At 36.7% G+C, this 14270-nt stretch overlaps 2 protein-coding genes across 5 annotated transcripts in view; both read left to right on the top strand.

Moving 5' to 3' along the window:
• Positions 1-273: 273 nt before the first annotated feature.
• tmem30b (transmembrane protein 30B) lies at positions 274-9835 on the top strand. 2 transcript variants are annotated; one of them, XM_030127707.1, is made up of 8 exons: positions 274-407; positions 717-915; positions 5129-5236; positions 5340-5447; positions 5570-5657; positions 5763-5900; positions 7906-8112; positions 8754-9835. In XM_030127707.1, exons 2-8 carry the CDS (start codon positions 727-729, stop codon positions 8930-8932), a joined length of 1017 nt encoding a protein of 338 aa, XP_029983567.1. In that variant the 5' UTR covers positions 274-407; positions 717-726; the 3' UTR covers positions 8933-9835. The 2 variants fall into 2 exon arrangements, with proteins under 2 accessions (XP_029983567.1, XP_029983568.1); XM_030127708.1 differs by having other exon boundaries at positions 296-407; positions 714-915.
• A 418-nt stretch (positions 9836-10253) lies between these two features.
• The window catches only part of dync1h1 (dynein, cytoplasmic 1, heavy chain 1), a 33370-nt gene continuing 29353 nt past the window's right edge, over positions 10254-14270 (top strand). For 2 of the 3 annotated variants that reach the window (XM_030127241.1, XM_030127243.1), the window contains exons 1-7: positions 10254-10621; positions 12153-12240; positions 12553-12726; positions 12845-13100; positions 13192-13378; positions 13489-13760; positions 13926-14153. In XM_030127241.1, coding sequence (XP_029983101.1) covers positions 10372-10621; positions 12153-12240; positions 12553-12726; positions 12845-13100; positions 13192-13378; positions 13489-13760; positions 13926-14153 — 1455 coding nt within the window. In that variant the 5' untranslated portion in view covers positions 10254-10371. The remainder of the gene's footprint in view (positions 10622-12152; positions 12241-12552; positions 12727-12844; positions 13101-13191; positions 13379-13488; positions 13761-13925; positions 14154-14270) is intronic. The other variant, XM_030127242.1, reaches the window with a different exon arrangement.

A 14270-nucleotide genomic window follows, 5' to 3' on the forward strand; every position in this document is an offset into this window, starting at 1 on the left:
TGATCAAATAAAAGGCGGGGCTGGTTGTCCTTTACTTCCAATTGTTGTGTTTTTAGTTTATAGACCACGCCCTTTAGCGTATTTGTCGTTCAGCGCATACATTAATTATTTTTTGGTAAAAAAAAAAAAAAATAATAATAAAGAAAAATAATGCGGTTGGAAATTGACTTCTTTACTGATTGGGATGAGTATTGACATTAAATCTGTCAAGGAATTACAAAACTAGTTTCCGATCGCTTGATCAGTGCAGGCACAGTTACATGAGCGTGTGAAGAACTGGATGGGCAGGTATGGGAGGGAGGGGTGAAGACAGGTAAAGGTGATCCACTGTCGTCGCACCTACAACTCAGGGAAGCATACCGATGTGTTGTTGACTCCTTTGTCTCTCCATTTTGCGCCGTCTGTGTGTAAGTAAAACGTCTGATCAGTGTATAAATCTACAACAGTGTCTCTGCATGTGTACTGGTTCTTTTCTATTTGTAAATTTCTCTAAAATCAGTCATTTCGTGTGTGTTTTCTCGGCTGATGTGTTGTTTGTAGAGTGTAGTATTTTGACCCTGACATGGTGGAGGTGTGGTGAAGCTTTCATTAATTAAGAATGAGACTCCAATGGAAAAGAAACACTCCAGTATCAGACAAAAAAGCTTTTTAAACATGTTACAGATGAAATTCTAAGCATGGTAAATGTGTGAGCTGATGAACTGTATATCCAGCAGATCAAGAAAAATGGTGAAGCAGGAGTCGGAGACGGCCAACCGGCCTGACAACACCGCCTTCACCCAGCAGAGGCTTCCGGCTTGGCAGCCCATGTTGTCTGCAGGTATTGTCATCCCCGGGTTTGTCCTCATTGGTTTGGCTTTCATCGGCATTGGGATCGCCCTGTTTGTCACTTCACGGAGCATCCAGGTGTTGGAGGTATGGCTGCATGTCATGGATTTGAAACTAGTAACAATACCGCACCTTAAAACAAACATCCATGCATTTTGACATCACCTCACCTATTGGGTGAATTCAGGAAACAGCCACCTATCTCAGATAAGTTAGATAAGATCAAAGAATGCGTCAAGAACAGGGTGAACCAATACCCAAAATGATTATGAGAGGAATGGATTTTTCATGTTATATGAATATGTAGTCATATCATTATCATCATTTTATTTTACAGTTCTAAAAATGTAGCTGAAATCTTCTACTTCAGTATATATTACAGCAGTGTTGTTAAATTCATCTTAGTTCAGAGGCCACATACAGCCAATGTGATCTCAAGAGAAGTGAACCAATAAAATAATAGGCACAGTAACCTAGAATTACAGGGTGGGGAAGCAAAATTTACAATGAACATTTAGTTGTTTTTTCTCAGCAGGCACTACGTCAATTGTTTTGAAACCAAACATATATTGATGTCATAATCATACCTAACACTATTATCCATACCTTTTCAGAAACTTTTGCCCATATGAGTAATCAGGAAAGCAAACGTCAAAGAGTGTGTGATTTGCTGAATGCACGCGTCACACCAAAGGAGATTTCAAAAATTGTTGGAGTGTCCATAAAGACTGTTTATTATGTAAAGAAGAGAATGACTATGAGCAAAACTATTATGAGAAAGTCTGGAAGATACTATTAAAGAAGAATGGGAGAAGTTGTCACCCCAATATTTGAGGAACATTTGCACAAGTTTCAGGAAGCGTGTGAAGGCAGTTATTGAGAAAGAAGGAGGACACATAGAATAAAAACATTTTCTATTATGTCAGTTTTCTTGTGGCAAATAAATTCTCATGACTTTTAATAAACTAATTGGTCATACACTGTCTTTCAATCCCTGCCTCAAAATATTGTAAATTTTGCTTCCCCACCCTGTAATTCTATTTTTTCTCTCTGTTTTAGTGTGTAAAAAGTAAAATAACATTATGAAAAAGTGGATCATGTGAACCACCAAGTACAATTTCAACACTATTGTCTCATCTTATTATTAACACAACTTACAGATCATAGTGGATCTACGAATGCACAGAACATTTCGTAACAGGCATTATACTGCTTTGCATTTAGTTTTCTTAAGGTATTCCAGATTGTTCATATTTATTGTGTTGAGAAAGGATATTTTGTAGATGTAAATATTTTCCTAATGTGATTTTATTTTGGGCTAAATGTGGCCCCTGAATGAAGTTAAACACGCTTGACTGTTAATAGCCTTTCTTGGGTATAATTTCTGCACTTCACAGATTCATCATGCAGGTTATATTGGACCCTTTGGCAGACCAGTTTTGGCCCACGGCACCCTTGTCTTACAATGACAAAATACATTTTCTGTAGAAATTAAATTCAGTGAGATAACAACAATATTCAATATAATAAGTTTGTGTGAAATTCATCAAAATGGTTTAAGAATTACAGAAATTTACAGTCATGATGAATAAAATGTATTTGATAAATATGTAAAAACACAAAATAGAATTTTACGTGATGAGAGATTATTATGTGAATGAATGTGAGTGAATCCATACGTATGGTTAAGACAGTCCAAAGTAATTTATAACTAAACCGAGAAAAAACAGTTTGGTGTTTCATGAAAAGTAATTCAGTGGAATCAGCAAAACTGTTCTTTTATTGCAACTTCCTGAAGAAAATGCAGACTGACTCCACCAAGATCCACAAAGGAAGAGGCGGAAACCACATTTCAACACCACATCACAGTGGTCTGATAATTATTTCCAAAGCTGCATGTCACGATACAGTACATTTAACTTAACCATACTGTACTGCACTTAGATTTATTTTCTTTTTATGAGACTTATACACAGATGAAAACAACAGTTTCACATGAAATGAAATATGCTCAAAATAGTACAATTTTCTTTCAAATATAAGGTTTTAACGTTCCAAGTCAGAACAATAGTAATATAAAAATAAACTGCGGTGTGTTCATTTCTGGGAATCATGCAAATCTAGCTTCAGTGCAAATGACACAAATATTTTCAAGTTTTACCGGATTTAATATGCTAAGCAGCAAAGCATGTGGCCTGTTGACTGAATAATGCTACTTCACATGGATGGTAGATTTACAAGACTGTCAAATTACATGATAGAAACAGTCACCCAACCCTTAAACATGTGGAACTTCCTTTGAAAAAATGCTAAACCGATAGTAAAAATGTTTGCAGTCAGTTATTCTCAAATGCTATTGTCAGGAATTATTCTGGTAATATTTTTTCTGACATTTTAATTAAGCATTAAAGTAGTGTTCCTTATATTTATGTGGGATTTTAAGGTTGATAAGGGAAGAATATTCATAGTTCCCATTGAATATAATGCAAGTGAGGTCAACTCTGCGTATTTATAAAGTGTGTTGACCATGGTGTTGTACAGAGTGAGAAAACACATGGATTAAACACAGACATATAGAAAAGAAGGTGAGGTGATCAGAGCAAAGGATATTTACATAAAATCGAACATAACCAGCAACAGCAAAATGTATAAAAGAAATATAACTAAATAAAAGCCATGTGGCAATCATGTTAGAAATGATCAACATCTGACTGATAAACAATACATGGTTGTCAATACATAGAATAAAGCAGTCACATGTCTCATTTACGTATATATGCACTGTTGCCCATAAAGTTGGAATTAAATATTTGTACCTGTTCTCATGAAATGATTGTGATTTATTTTTGATAAAGTGTAACTGGGACTGAGTATGTAGTCATTGCATATTATCAGAGGTGTTTACTGATGAGTATAAATAGAAATAAAAAGAGGAATGTGTGTGAAAACAAAATTATTCCAACTTTATGGGAAACATTGCATATAGTATTTTCTTACACAAATATCCATACCAGTACAGTTTGATACGTTGTGTATGTGGCTGTGGTGGGTCTGAAATGTGTGGTTTTTTTATTCCTTGTTTGCATCAGCAGCAGAAAATGGCAAAATGATAATAGACATAGAAAGTTTACTTATAAGCACCTGATTGCAGAACTGTTTGGTGATAAGTTTTCTTTAAAAAGACAAAAATGGGGTAGAAATATTATACCGTTGCGCCTGTTGATTGAATAATTGAGATTGTTCAGGCATCTATGATCCAGCAACAGTCAGTTGGACAGTGGCTGTGTTTTATAAATTGCTGTGACCTCAACTAAATTTGCACGTTAACCCATAAAGACCCAAACAACCGCTGGCGACCAAAATAATCTACTGATCTAAAATGTTTAATAACTTCCGGTCAACTAAACCCATCAATATGCTGAAATATCTCAGGTAAAATGCAGTTATTCATTGTTTCATGGTCATCAGATATGACCCATTTGGATGTTCAGAGGCTCCGTAGTTAGCTACCATGGAAACACTGTCATCTTCTACAGCATTGATTCACCAGTAAAACCCATGGAGTTGGATCAATGACAGCGGATGGACACACTTTGTTTATGCTCAGTTAATGAGAGATTTTGTTGAAAAAGTCATATTTTCTTCATTTTTCTCTGTTTCTAATATCATGACAATTAACTTTAATCTGAGTTTTTATGAACATCTATTTGATCTGTGAATTAAATATGGGAAAGTACCAGATTTTTATTAAAGACACGCAAAATACAGAGGATAATATTATAATAAATGGTGATAAATTGCCTTAGAAAGGTTAAATAGAGAGAAAAATTCATTTGGGAACTGCCAGAAAAGTAACACTGGGTCTTTATGGGTTAAAAAATGTAAACATTTTGGAAAAAAAAAAATACTGTCAAACTTTTCTGTTATTAGTAAATTATTGTTTGTTTTATTTTATTTGTTTATGGCATGTGCTCTTGGCCAGGTCGCCCTTGTAGAACAGATCTTGAGCTCAGTGGGACTCTGGTTAAATCAAAGTTTAAAAAAAAAATAAAAGGATCACCATGGCTGTCACTTAACACACAAATCGGTCTCAAATATCAGATGTAAAACTGACTTGAGAGATCGACGCATAGAGGAAGTTGTACAAACCTCCAACTACAGGTACAGCTATCTGGTTTCAGACTTGTTTCTTGTAAGTGATACTGTACTTTTGAGTTAAAAGAAGTGTGGACAGACAATAGAGACAGGCGTTGTAGTCATCAATATTTAATAGTAATCCAATGTGTTCTTTCTTGTTCAGATGGACTACACTGGGGTTGAGCAAGACTCTCCGTGCTTCAAGTGCTCCGATCCAGATCAGAAGAAATGCATGTGCAAGCTGGATTTTTCCATTGACAGTCTATTTAAGGTTAACACATACACATACAGATCTACAATAAGTCTTTTACATGTGCTTAATTGAACTTCTCTGACCACTGTCTGTATTTTTGTCGCTGCATTTTCCTCAACAGGGGCCGGTGTTCTTTTATTATGGTTTGTCCAACTACTTCCAGAACCAGAGAAAATATGGGGTATCTAAAGATGCAGATCAGCTGTTTGGAAATCTGCAAAACTTTGAGGTTAGTTGCAACATTGGATATTATTTTTAAAAAAAAGAAAGAAAGAAATACAAACACAATCACCACACTTTTTCAGTATAGATAATTAAAAAAAAAAAAAAATCCTACTTCCTGTCCATTAGACTCCAGATACATCGTGTTCTCCTTACGAGTACAGCAACAGTAAACCAATTGTACCATGTGGATCAATAGCAAACAGCATGTTTAATGGTGAGTAAAATACATTTGGAAAAATTTAATTTGTGTGTTAGTGGAATATTAATTTCTGTGAGTATTTATTTATTTATTTATTTTATTGTTTTCTGTTTTTCATAGACACGTTCAGGCTTTATCAGATCGTTAATGGGACTAAGAAGTTGGTGCCCTTTGATGGAAAAGGGATCGCTTGGTGGACAGACTACAATGTCAAATACAAAAACCCCAGTGTCACGCCTCTGAGGAACGCATTCAACGGTAGTAATTCTAGTTGTACAGTACCAAAGCTTCCTTTCTCTTTAGGGTTTTATGCAAGTTGGGTCTCAAAAACAATCTAATCTACCACAAAAGCTCTTTTTGAGTTTCCTTTACAAGGTAACATAAGTAACAGGTATAGTTGACATTTTTGCTGTTTTCAGGCCTAAAATCATCATAACACGTAACACCACATGACATTTTTACAGAGTCTTCTAAATATCATATATACAATTGAGTAAAATTGAAATTGAACGTTATTTGTAAAGATATTGTGGTAACACTATTGTCATAAGAGTGTGATAAATACACACTTGGCTCGCACTACTTTCTATTAAATAACTAAGAAAGAAGAGAAAGAACATACCTTGGAGTCTTGTCAGTGTGTTCTTCAGGAGGAAATGACATTATGTGGAGCAGGTCATGTGATTTGGAATTAACACACTTCATTGTGAGGTGTTTTTGTAATGGGTAACTTAGTTGAAAGTGATTTCTCGGACACAGATACAGTTTCCATATAAAATTTGATATATTGCCAAAAAATAAATATCTGCCATGATTATCTCAACTTAATAAAAAGAACACAATCAAAACAATTTTTGAATAAGATCATTTTATTATTGTTTAGCTAACTAGAAGGTGGCTGTTATTAAATTTGGATGGTTATTTAGTTAACATTTTATTATATCTAGTCTTTTATTAATAATTTATTCACCATTTATTAATAAATGATTGTTTCCGTAATCAAATAATTATGGAATTTTTAAATTCATGATTATAATGAACATAAAAAACATATTTTTTTGCTTTTAATAAAGATGTATGCAAGATATCAGATCCCATGGACTTCAAAAGTCCCTCAATTATATATTGACCCTTCACATACCCCTTTATTGACACTTTTAAATTATGGTCCCATAAACATTCTAATATTTTGACATGTGCCACTTTTGCTTTGATTACAACATGCATTCAACATGGTATAGTTTCGATACACTTATGCAGTATCACAACATTTAATTCTGTCCATGGCTACATTAACCCTATTGATGAACATAGAGTCAGACCACTGTGTAAAGTCTTCTCTATCACATTCCAGTGGGGTTCAGGTCTGGACTCTGGTGGCCAATCCATGTGTGAAAATGATGTCTCATGCTCCCTGAACCACTCTTTCACAGTTTGAACCTGATGATTCCTGCTGTTGTCATTGTGGAATATGCCTTTGTCACCAGGGAAGAAAGCAAAAAAAAAAACATTTAAAGAAAAGTCAGGTAGTCAGCTGACTGCATCTTTTTTGGACACAACATTGCTGAACCTAGACTTGACCAACTGAATCAACCCCAGATCATAACTGCCCCCACAGGCTTATACTGTGGGCACTAAGCATGATGGGAAATCACTTCATCCACCTCTCTTTTCACCCTGATGCATCCATCACTCTGGAGCAGGGTCAGTCTGGACTCCTCAGACCACATGACCTTTTCCCACTGAAACACAGTCCAGTCTTTATGCTCTCTAAAAACTGATGGTCGTTTCAAAAATGAGAAGCTACTGCATCAGTTAGAATTAAAGAACTTGGAGGGGAAGCACATTAATCACTGTAGTAACTATTTGTTCTGTAAATCCAGGACTTTTTTTTTTTTTGGCCAGGCTGTGTATTTAGTAAATTGTTAATTAAATGCAATCGAATTGAATTCTTTATTAAATCCTAAGTTATATTATCTTCTCAAACACTTTACTGAGGTTTTGGATATTTTGATTAAGCGTTTATCATGTTGTGAATTTTATTTTGGCATCATTTAAGTAAGTGACAGTTACGTAATTAGCTTAATCACATCAGTTTGACCCTTTTTAGCATTTAGAACCTAAATTATTTACAATTTATCCTCTGTCTTATCCTTTATCATCTTCTGTCAGGATTTTATCATATTGTGGGTGATGCAAAACATCTGGTGAATATAGTTGTATCACTGATTTTGTTGATGTAATGAATGTGTGTGATTTGCAGGTACTGTCAAACCTGTATATTGGTCACAGCCTGCTTATGAGTTGGACCCCTCTGACCCGGCAAACAATGGTTTCATCAATCAAGACTTCTTGGTGTGGATGAGAAGGGCGGCACTGCCAGATTTTCGAAAGCTGTATCGACGAATCACAGAGGGGGATTACGCAAATGGTCTGCCTGCTGGAAACTACTCCCTTGAAATAGCCTACAGTATCCTTCTGCATGATAGAGATTCTGGGATGTTTTAGAAGATTTTTGTTGTTTATCTAGAAGAATACCCCACATGCATCACACTTAGAGCTTTCTTTAATTTTTTTTTTTTTTTTTTTTTTTAAATGTAATACAATTCCAAAAATGATCCATTATACAGATACATTTTAACTAAACCACTCTTTGACAACTTTAAATGAATACCATCTACAATTAGGTAGTACAATGTGAGACCTTTTTTTTTTAAGATCAGATAAAAAGGTTGTCCCTGGGTATTTAATGAAAGCATATTATTTAATCACCATGGTGTTTCACTGTTTTCATACACCTGAGGAGACTTGTTAAGATTCAAGAAGGTATGTAATGGGGTCAGCCTTTGAAATAACTTGCTTAACCAGCTGGGTGTGTCTCTGTTTGAGCTGGGCAGAATAAACACAATCACCAGAAGGTTTCTAATGGTGAGAGAAAACAGGCAAATTTTCTACAGTAGGTAAATAAGATAGTCAAATAACTGACGTGATTGATTAGTAGCTAAATTCACATGGCATATGTAAATTGCTATAGAAGATCTGTTTTTTTTTCAAGAACTGTATGTCTATCTTTGGATTTTTGCTTTATATCCTTAACACTTTATCCTACAGATTATCCTGTTTTGAGCTTTGATGGGAGAAAGAAGGTTGTGTTCAGCAACGTGTCCTGGATGGGTGGGAAGAATGAGTTCCTGGGCATTGCCTACCTGGTTATTGGTTCTATGTGTGTCGTCATGTCGGTAGTCATGCTTATTGTCTATGCTAAATTCAAGTTCCCAGAGGAGGAGTAACCGCCGTGTCCTGAATCATGGTGGACTGGAGGGTTCTTTTAATTTAATTGTGACGGTGACTGCGCAGCTGAGTGTTTGCACAGAGAGGAATATAAAGCTAATATTTAACTGAACTGCTTTCACATACACTGTTCTGAACAGGAAGATGTCTCCTGCAGGTGGAGCCATTTGTGTGTGTTGGGTTTTTTTCAGGGCAGAGTGTGATAATAGTTTTTCTGACTGACCACAAAATAAGAAGTGAGAATGTCTATGAAACTGTAACTGTTAAAGTGCAAAAAAAAAAAAAAAAAAAAAAATTCAAAAGTCAGGTCTTTGTTTATTGCAAAGCCGCAAAGTGTCTCTTGCTGGTATCTCAGAATGTACCCATAAAGTAAGAGTACTGTATTTTCTTACAAGCCACAAATTGATATTGATAATGTATGTTAACTTCTGCTATAAATAGTTTTGTACTTTCTTTCTGTACCATGATATTACTGTAAGGGATGAAATCAAGGGTAAAATAATTTTAAAAAATTACTTGCACTGTTGCAACTTAATTAACCTGTTCATTCAGTTTATGCCAAGTTTGTCTGTTTTCCAAAATATAGATATGACAGGGTATTCTTTTATCTCAGGTTCATTTATTCAATATCAAAAGGTTTTTCTTTGCACAATCAGGTTCTGTTTCATCATAGATCAGTACTAAATCTTAAAGCCATAAATCATTTAAAAAGCCATTTGCTGCTGGACAGGATGTTACATTTAATGTATGAGATATGCAACAAAACTTGCAGTGGTGTGAATATACTCAGGGATCTGTAGGTCATGTTATCTTTCAGTGGTTTTTACTCTATTTTACCTATTCTTGTTTTCTGTGTTTTTCTTCATATTTATTTTTATTCAATAAAACAATGTTAAAACAGGTCCTTCTTAGTCTTGTTATTGTCTGCTTGCTGTAATATGTTTTATTCTATTTCAACATGGTGTGCAAGCAGCTGGTGGAATGTTTGAGTGATATGAATAATGTCCAATGTAATTCTGACACAGCCCATTACAATCTACAATTTACGGTAGCATCTTATTATAAGCAATCAGATTAATAAATCATTTGTAGTTGGACAGGGAAAAACTGCTGCATCATCGGAGACAACTCCCTTTCTCCCCCTATCTGTAACATGCTGAAAACAAAGAAAGAGAAAAAAAATACTATTAGCTACTTTGCATTATGGGTATTATAGTTTTTACGTACTTACACAAAATGGAATGTACCTCTCCAGAACTACAAGTACCACAATTCATTGCGTTCATAAATGTGACAAACCCTGTCTGTTGCGGCGTTTTGACAGCGGCAGTCAGCCTCTGACTAGCTGGGTAGGTGCCATAGACAGCTACCACACATCAGTCTCATTTCTTTGTCCGGTTTAAAAGAGCGGCTCGGTCTTTGGTGACCGTTTTTTAAAATGTCCGACGGCGGAGGAACGGAGGATAACTCCGGCACCATGGAGGTGTCCACGGTCCAAACGGTGGCAGACACCTCGGTGTTGCAGAAGCACATCCGTAAACTTGTCCCGTTGCTCCTGGAAGATGGCGGCGAGGCCCCGGCCTCACTGGAAACCGCCCTGGAGGAGAAGAGCTCCGTGGAACAGATGAGGAAATTCCTTGCTGATCCCCAAATCCACACCATCCTGGTAGAGAGAAGTGCATTGAAAGGTTTGTCCATTCAGTACCGAGAGGCGTTTGAATGGCGTTAGCTAGCTACTAACACCACGTAAGCTACACAATAACAGTAATTATTAATTAAACAGCCTCTGTTTAAACTTTGGCTAGTCAAAGTAACACTGTCCTAATATTATTTAACTGTTGGCTAAATTAAGGTAAAAGCCTCTTGTAGTCTCCATTTATCACAACAGAATGTTTTAGGAAACTGCGCCACACTGGGTGGGGGAAAGGAAACTGTGCTACTTGCTGTTTAATTCAGAGCAGTGGAGTTGGTTTATTGTTATGCAGTAAATTTCCCTTTAAAATGTGCGTGTGTTCTTAAAGAAGACACATTATATAGATCTTACTTTCTATAGTTTCCACGGTGTACAATGTCAGGTAAACAAATAGACAGAGCTGCTTCAAAATGTGCCTGACCCTAAACCCCGCATGGCTGATACACAAACCATGTAAACTCTTTATTTATGTGGATAAAGCCTTATGTCTGACTATGAAATTATCTGAGAATATTAGAATATGCTGACTACAATAGGACTCAGAAAAAAGAAATGAATCTTCGTTAGGTAGATAGGCAAATATTTTGAAATATGTTTGTAGTTATTTAGAACATTTGAATTTATTAAAGTTTAGAATGTAAATTGTGTCTTTTATCACATGTTTAAGGGCCCAGTTTATAAGATGAGGACTGCTTCTGGGGTGTCCTATTACAAAATGTACCTTGTAAATGAATTGTTGATCTTAACTGTTTGCAATAATTTTGTAATAAATTGAATTGAATTGATTGGTTGATTAATTGCAGTGTGTTTGGGTATAAACAAAAATACAGCTGACAAAAAGAACCCTGTGTTAAATGTCACAGGGACTTACTATAACAAGCATAAAACAAAATAAATAATAGAAATTCAATACTCCTTTTGTTGTAGGAGCTAGTCATGTTGTGTGCACCTGCTTGTGGTGTTATCATGTGAACTCAGTAGTGTTAATAGTCACATTATACTCAGTTTGCTCCAGGCAAATTAATCCTGAGCTTCAGTCTTACTGGTTTTAACTAATGTTTTATGGGAGCTCAGCTCTGATCCTTTGCCTGCACATGACAAGCTGCTGTTGCAAAGCCTGTAGGTTTCAGTTTTCTATTCCCAGCCTATTTGTGCTTTACACTAAGAATACTGATGCTGCACTGCAGAGTCTGCAGGGTCTGCAGATGGCTATCTTCTTTTATAAGCTGTGACCTCACTTTTTCAAAGGAGGGGTGAGGACATGTATGAATAGAAACTGTCAGATTGCACGGTCATCCTTTTGGGGTGTGGCTCAGGTTAAACTTGACTAATACTAACAACTATATAGCCTAATGTCTCTGAAGATTTCATTGAGGGAAAATCTCAAATAACTGATGGATGTTGGTTGTCAACATCCATTGCTATTCATAAACATGCCAGTGTGAATAATTAGATTTGGTCAGTTGCCACGAATGATCTGTTTATAAGTTTATGTGTGAATTTGACTGTATTTATTCTTCACACAGAGGATGTCGGAGATGAAGGAGAGGAAGAGAAGGAGTGCATCACTTACAACGTCAGCATTGATATTCACTATGGAATCAAGTCAAACAGGTACATGTCATTTTCAGCTGTACTGTTGCAAATAATAAAGAGGGTTGCTTTATTTAGCTCTTTTTCTGAATTAAACCATTGCTATTAGTGGTGTAACCCAGTTCTATATCACATACACAAACATGAATCATGCTTTTGAATTTTTTTTTCTTTTTTTTTTTTTCAATGCTCATTTTAACTCTTAGTATGAAAAGTTTCTCTGATCTTCATCACACTTGGTTCAACATTCAAGATCATTGGATTTTTGCCTCTACCCACATAGGTTTCCGAGATTTTTAACTCAAAGTTAATTCTCCTATGTCTTCCCTGCAGCCTGGCGTTGATCAAAAGGACAGGTGTCATCGATGCAGACAAGCCAATATCAACCCAGGTTCGAGTTTTGACCTTGAGTGAGGATTCACCCTATGAGACACTCCACTCTTTCATCAGCAATGCTGTGGCTCCTTTCTTCAAATCCTACATTCGTGAATCTGGCAAAGCAGACAGGTATTGTTCAGGTTTTTTTTTTCTTTTTTCAGATTTTCAAACTCTTGAAAAAAATATGAATTTTATCTATTTGATGCTAATGAGAAATTTACCTACGATACCTGATTTAACCTTTTAGAGATGGAGATAAGATGGCTCCCTCAGTTGAGAAAAAGATTGCAGAGTTGGAGATGGGTCTTCTCCATCTGCAGCAGAACATTGAGATTCCTGAGATCAGCCTCCTCATCCACCCCATCATCACAAATATTGCCAAACAGTGCTATGAGCGTGGGGAAAAACCCAAGGTCACAGATTTTGGGGACAAAGTGGAAGATCCGACGTTCCTTAACCAGCTGCAGTCTGGAGTCAATCGTTGGATCAGAGAAATCCAGAAGGTATGACTCATTACGGTTTTTAAACCTTAGACTTGACATTTAACAAGAAACCAAGAATTTTCTTTCATGTTGTCTTCTTACTTGTGTCCAGGTGACAAAGCTTGACCGTGACCCGGCTTCAGGAACAGCCTTGCAGGAGATCAGCTTCTGGCTGAATCTGGAGAGAGCCCTCAACAGGATCCAGGAAAAGAGAGAGAGCCCCGAGGTTCTGCTCACCCTCGACATCCTCAAACATGGAAAACGTTTCCATGCTACTGTCAGCTTTGACACTGACACTGGTGAGTGAAATTAAGTTGGCACTTACTTGGTTCGTGTAGCCTTTCTTTCCAGTACTGGTAGTATTTTGAATCGACCCGTAATATATGTTTATCTTTCTCCTTTATCACAGGTCTAAAGCAGGCTGTTGAAACAGTCAATGACTACAACCCTCTGATGAAGGACTTCCCTCTCAATGACCTGCTCTCTGCCTCAGAGCTTGATAAGATCCGCCAGGCTCTGATGGCCATCTTCACCCACCTGAAAAAGATCAGGAACACTAAGTACCCCATCCAAAGGGCTCTGCGTCTGGTTGAAGCCATTTCCAGGGACTTGAGCTCCCAACTCCTCAAAGTGTTGGGAACCAGGAAGCTCATGCATGTTGCCTACGAAGAATTTGAAAAGGTTGGTAACGGGGGCAGCTGATAACACACAACTAATGGATTTGTTGTAACAAGGCTCTGGCATTTAAATTCTTTTGGCGTAAATAGTACATGTAAAATGTTATTGCGAACAGTTGCTTAATTTATGCTTGCTATATCTATACGCTCTTTGCACTCTTGTGTGTAGGTGATGGTGGCTTGCTTCGAGGTGTTCCAGACCTGGGAGGATGAGTATGAGAAACTGCAGGTGCTTTTGAGGGACATTGTGAAGCGGAAGCGAGAGGAGAACCTGAAGATGGTGTGGCGTCTGAGCCCAGCTCACAGGAAACTCCAGTCACGTCTGGACCACATGAGACGTTTCAGAAGGCAGCATGAGCAGCTGAGGGCTGTCATTGTCCGTGTGCTTAGGCCACAGGTAAAATACACATTATTGGTTTATTTATTTAACCTTTCTTTACCCAGGCAAGCAATTAAGAACAGATTCTTATTTACAAATGCAGCCTGATTTTAGCCTGAGTTTATATAATAACAG

The sequence above is a fragment of the Sphaeramia orbicularis genome, chromosome 22 (genome assembly GCF_902148855.1).
Source record: "Sphaeramia orbicularis chromosome 22, fSphaOr1.1, whole genome shotgun sequence".
Classification (NCBI taxonomy): domain Eukaryota; kingdom Metazoa; phylum Chordata; class Actinopteri; order Kurtiformes; family Apogonidae; genus Sphaeramia; species Sphaeramia orbicularis.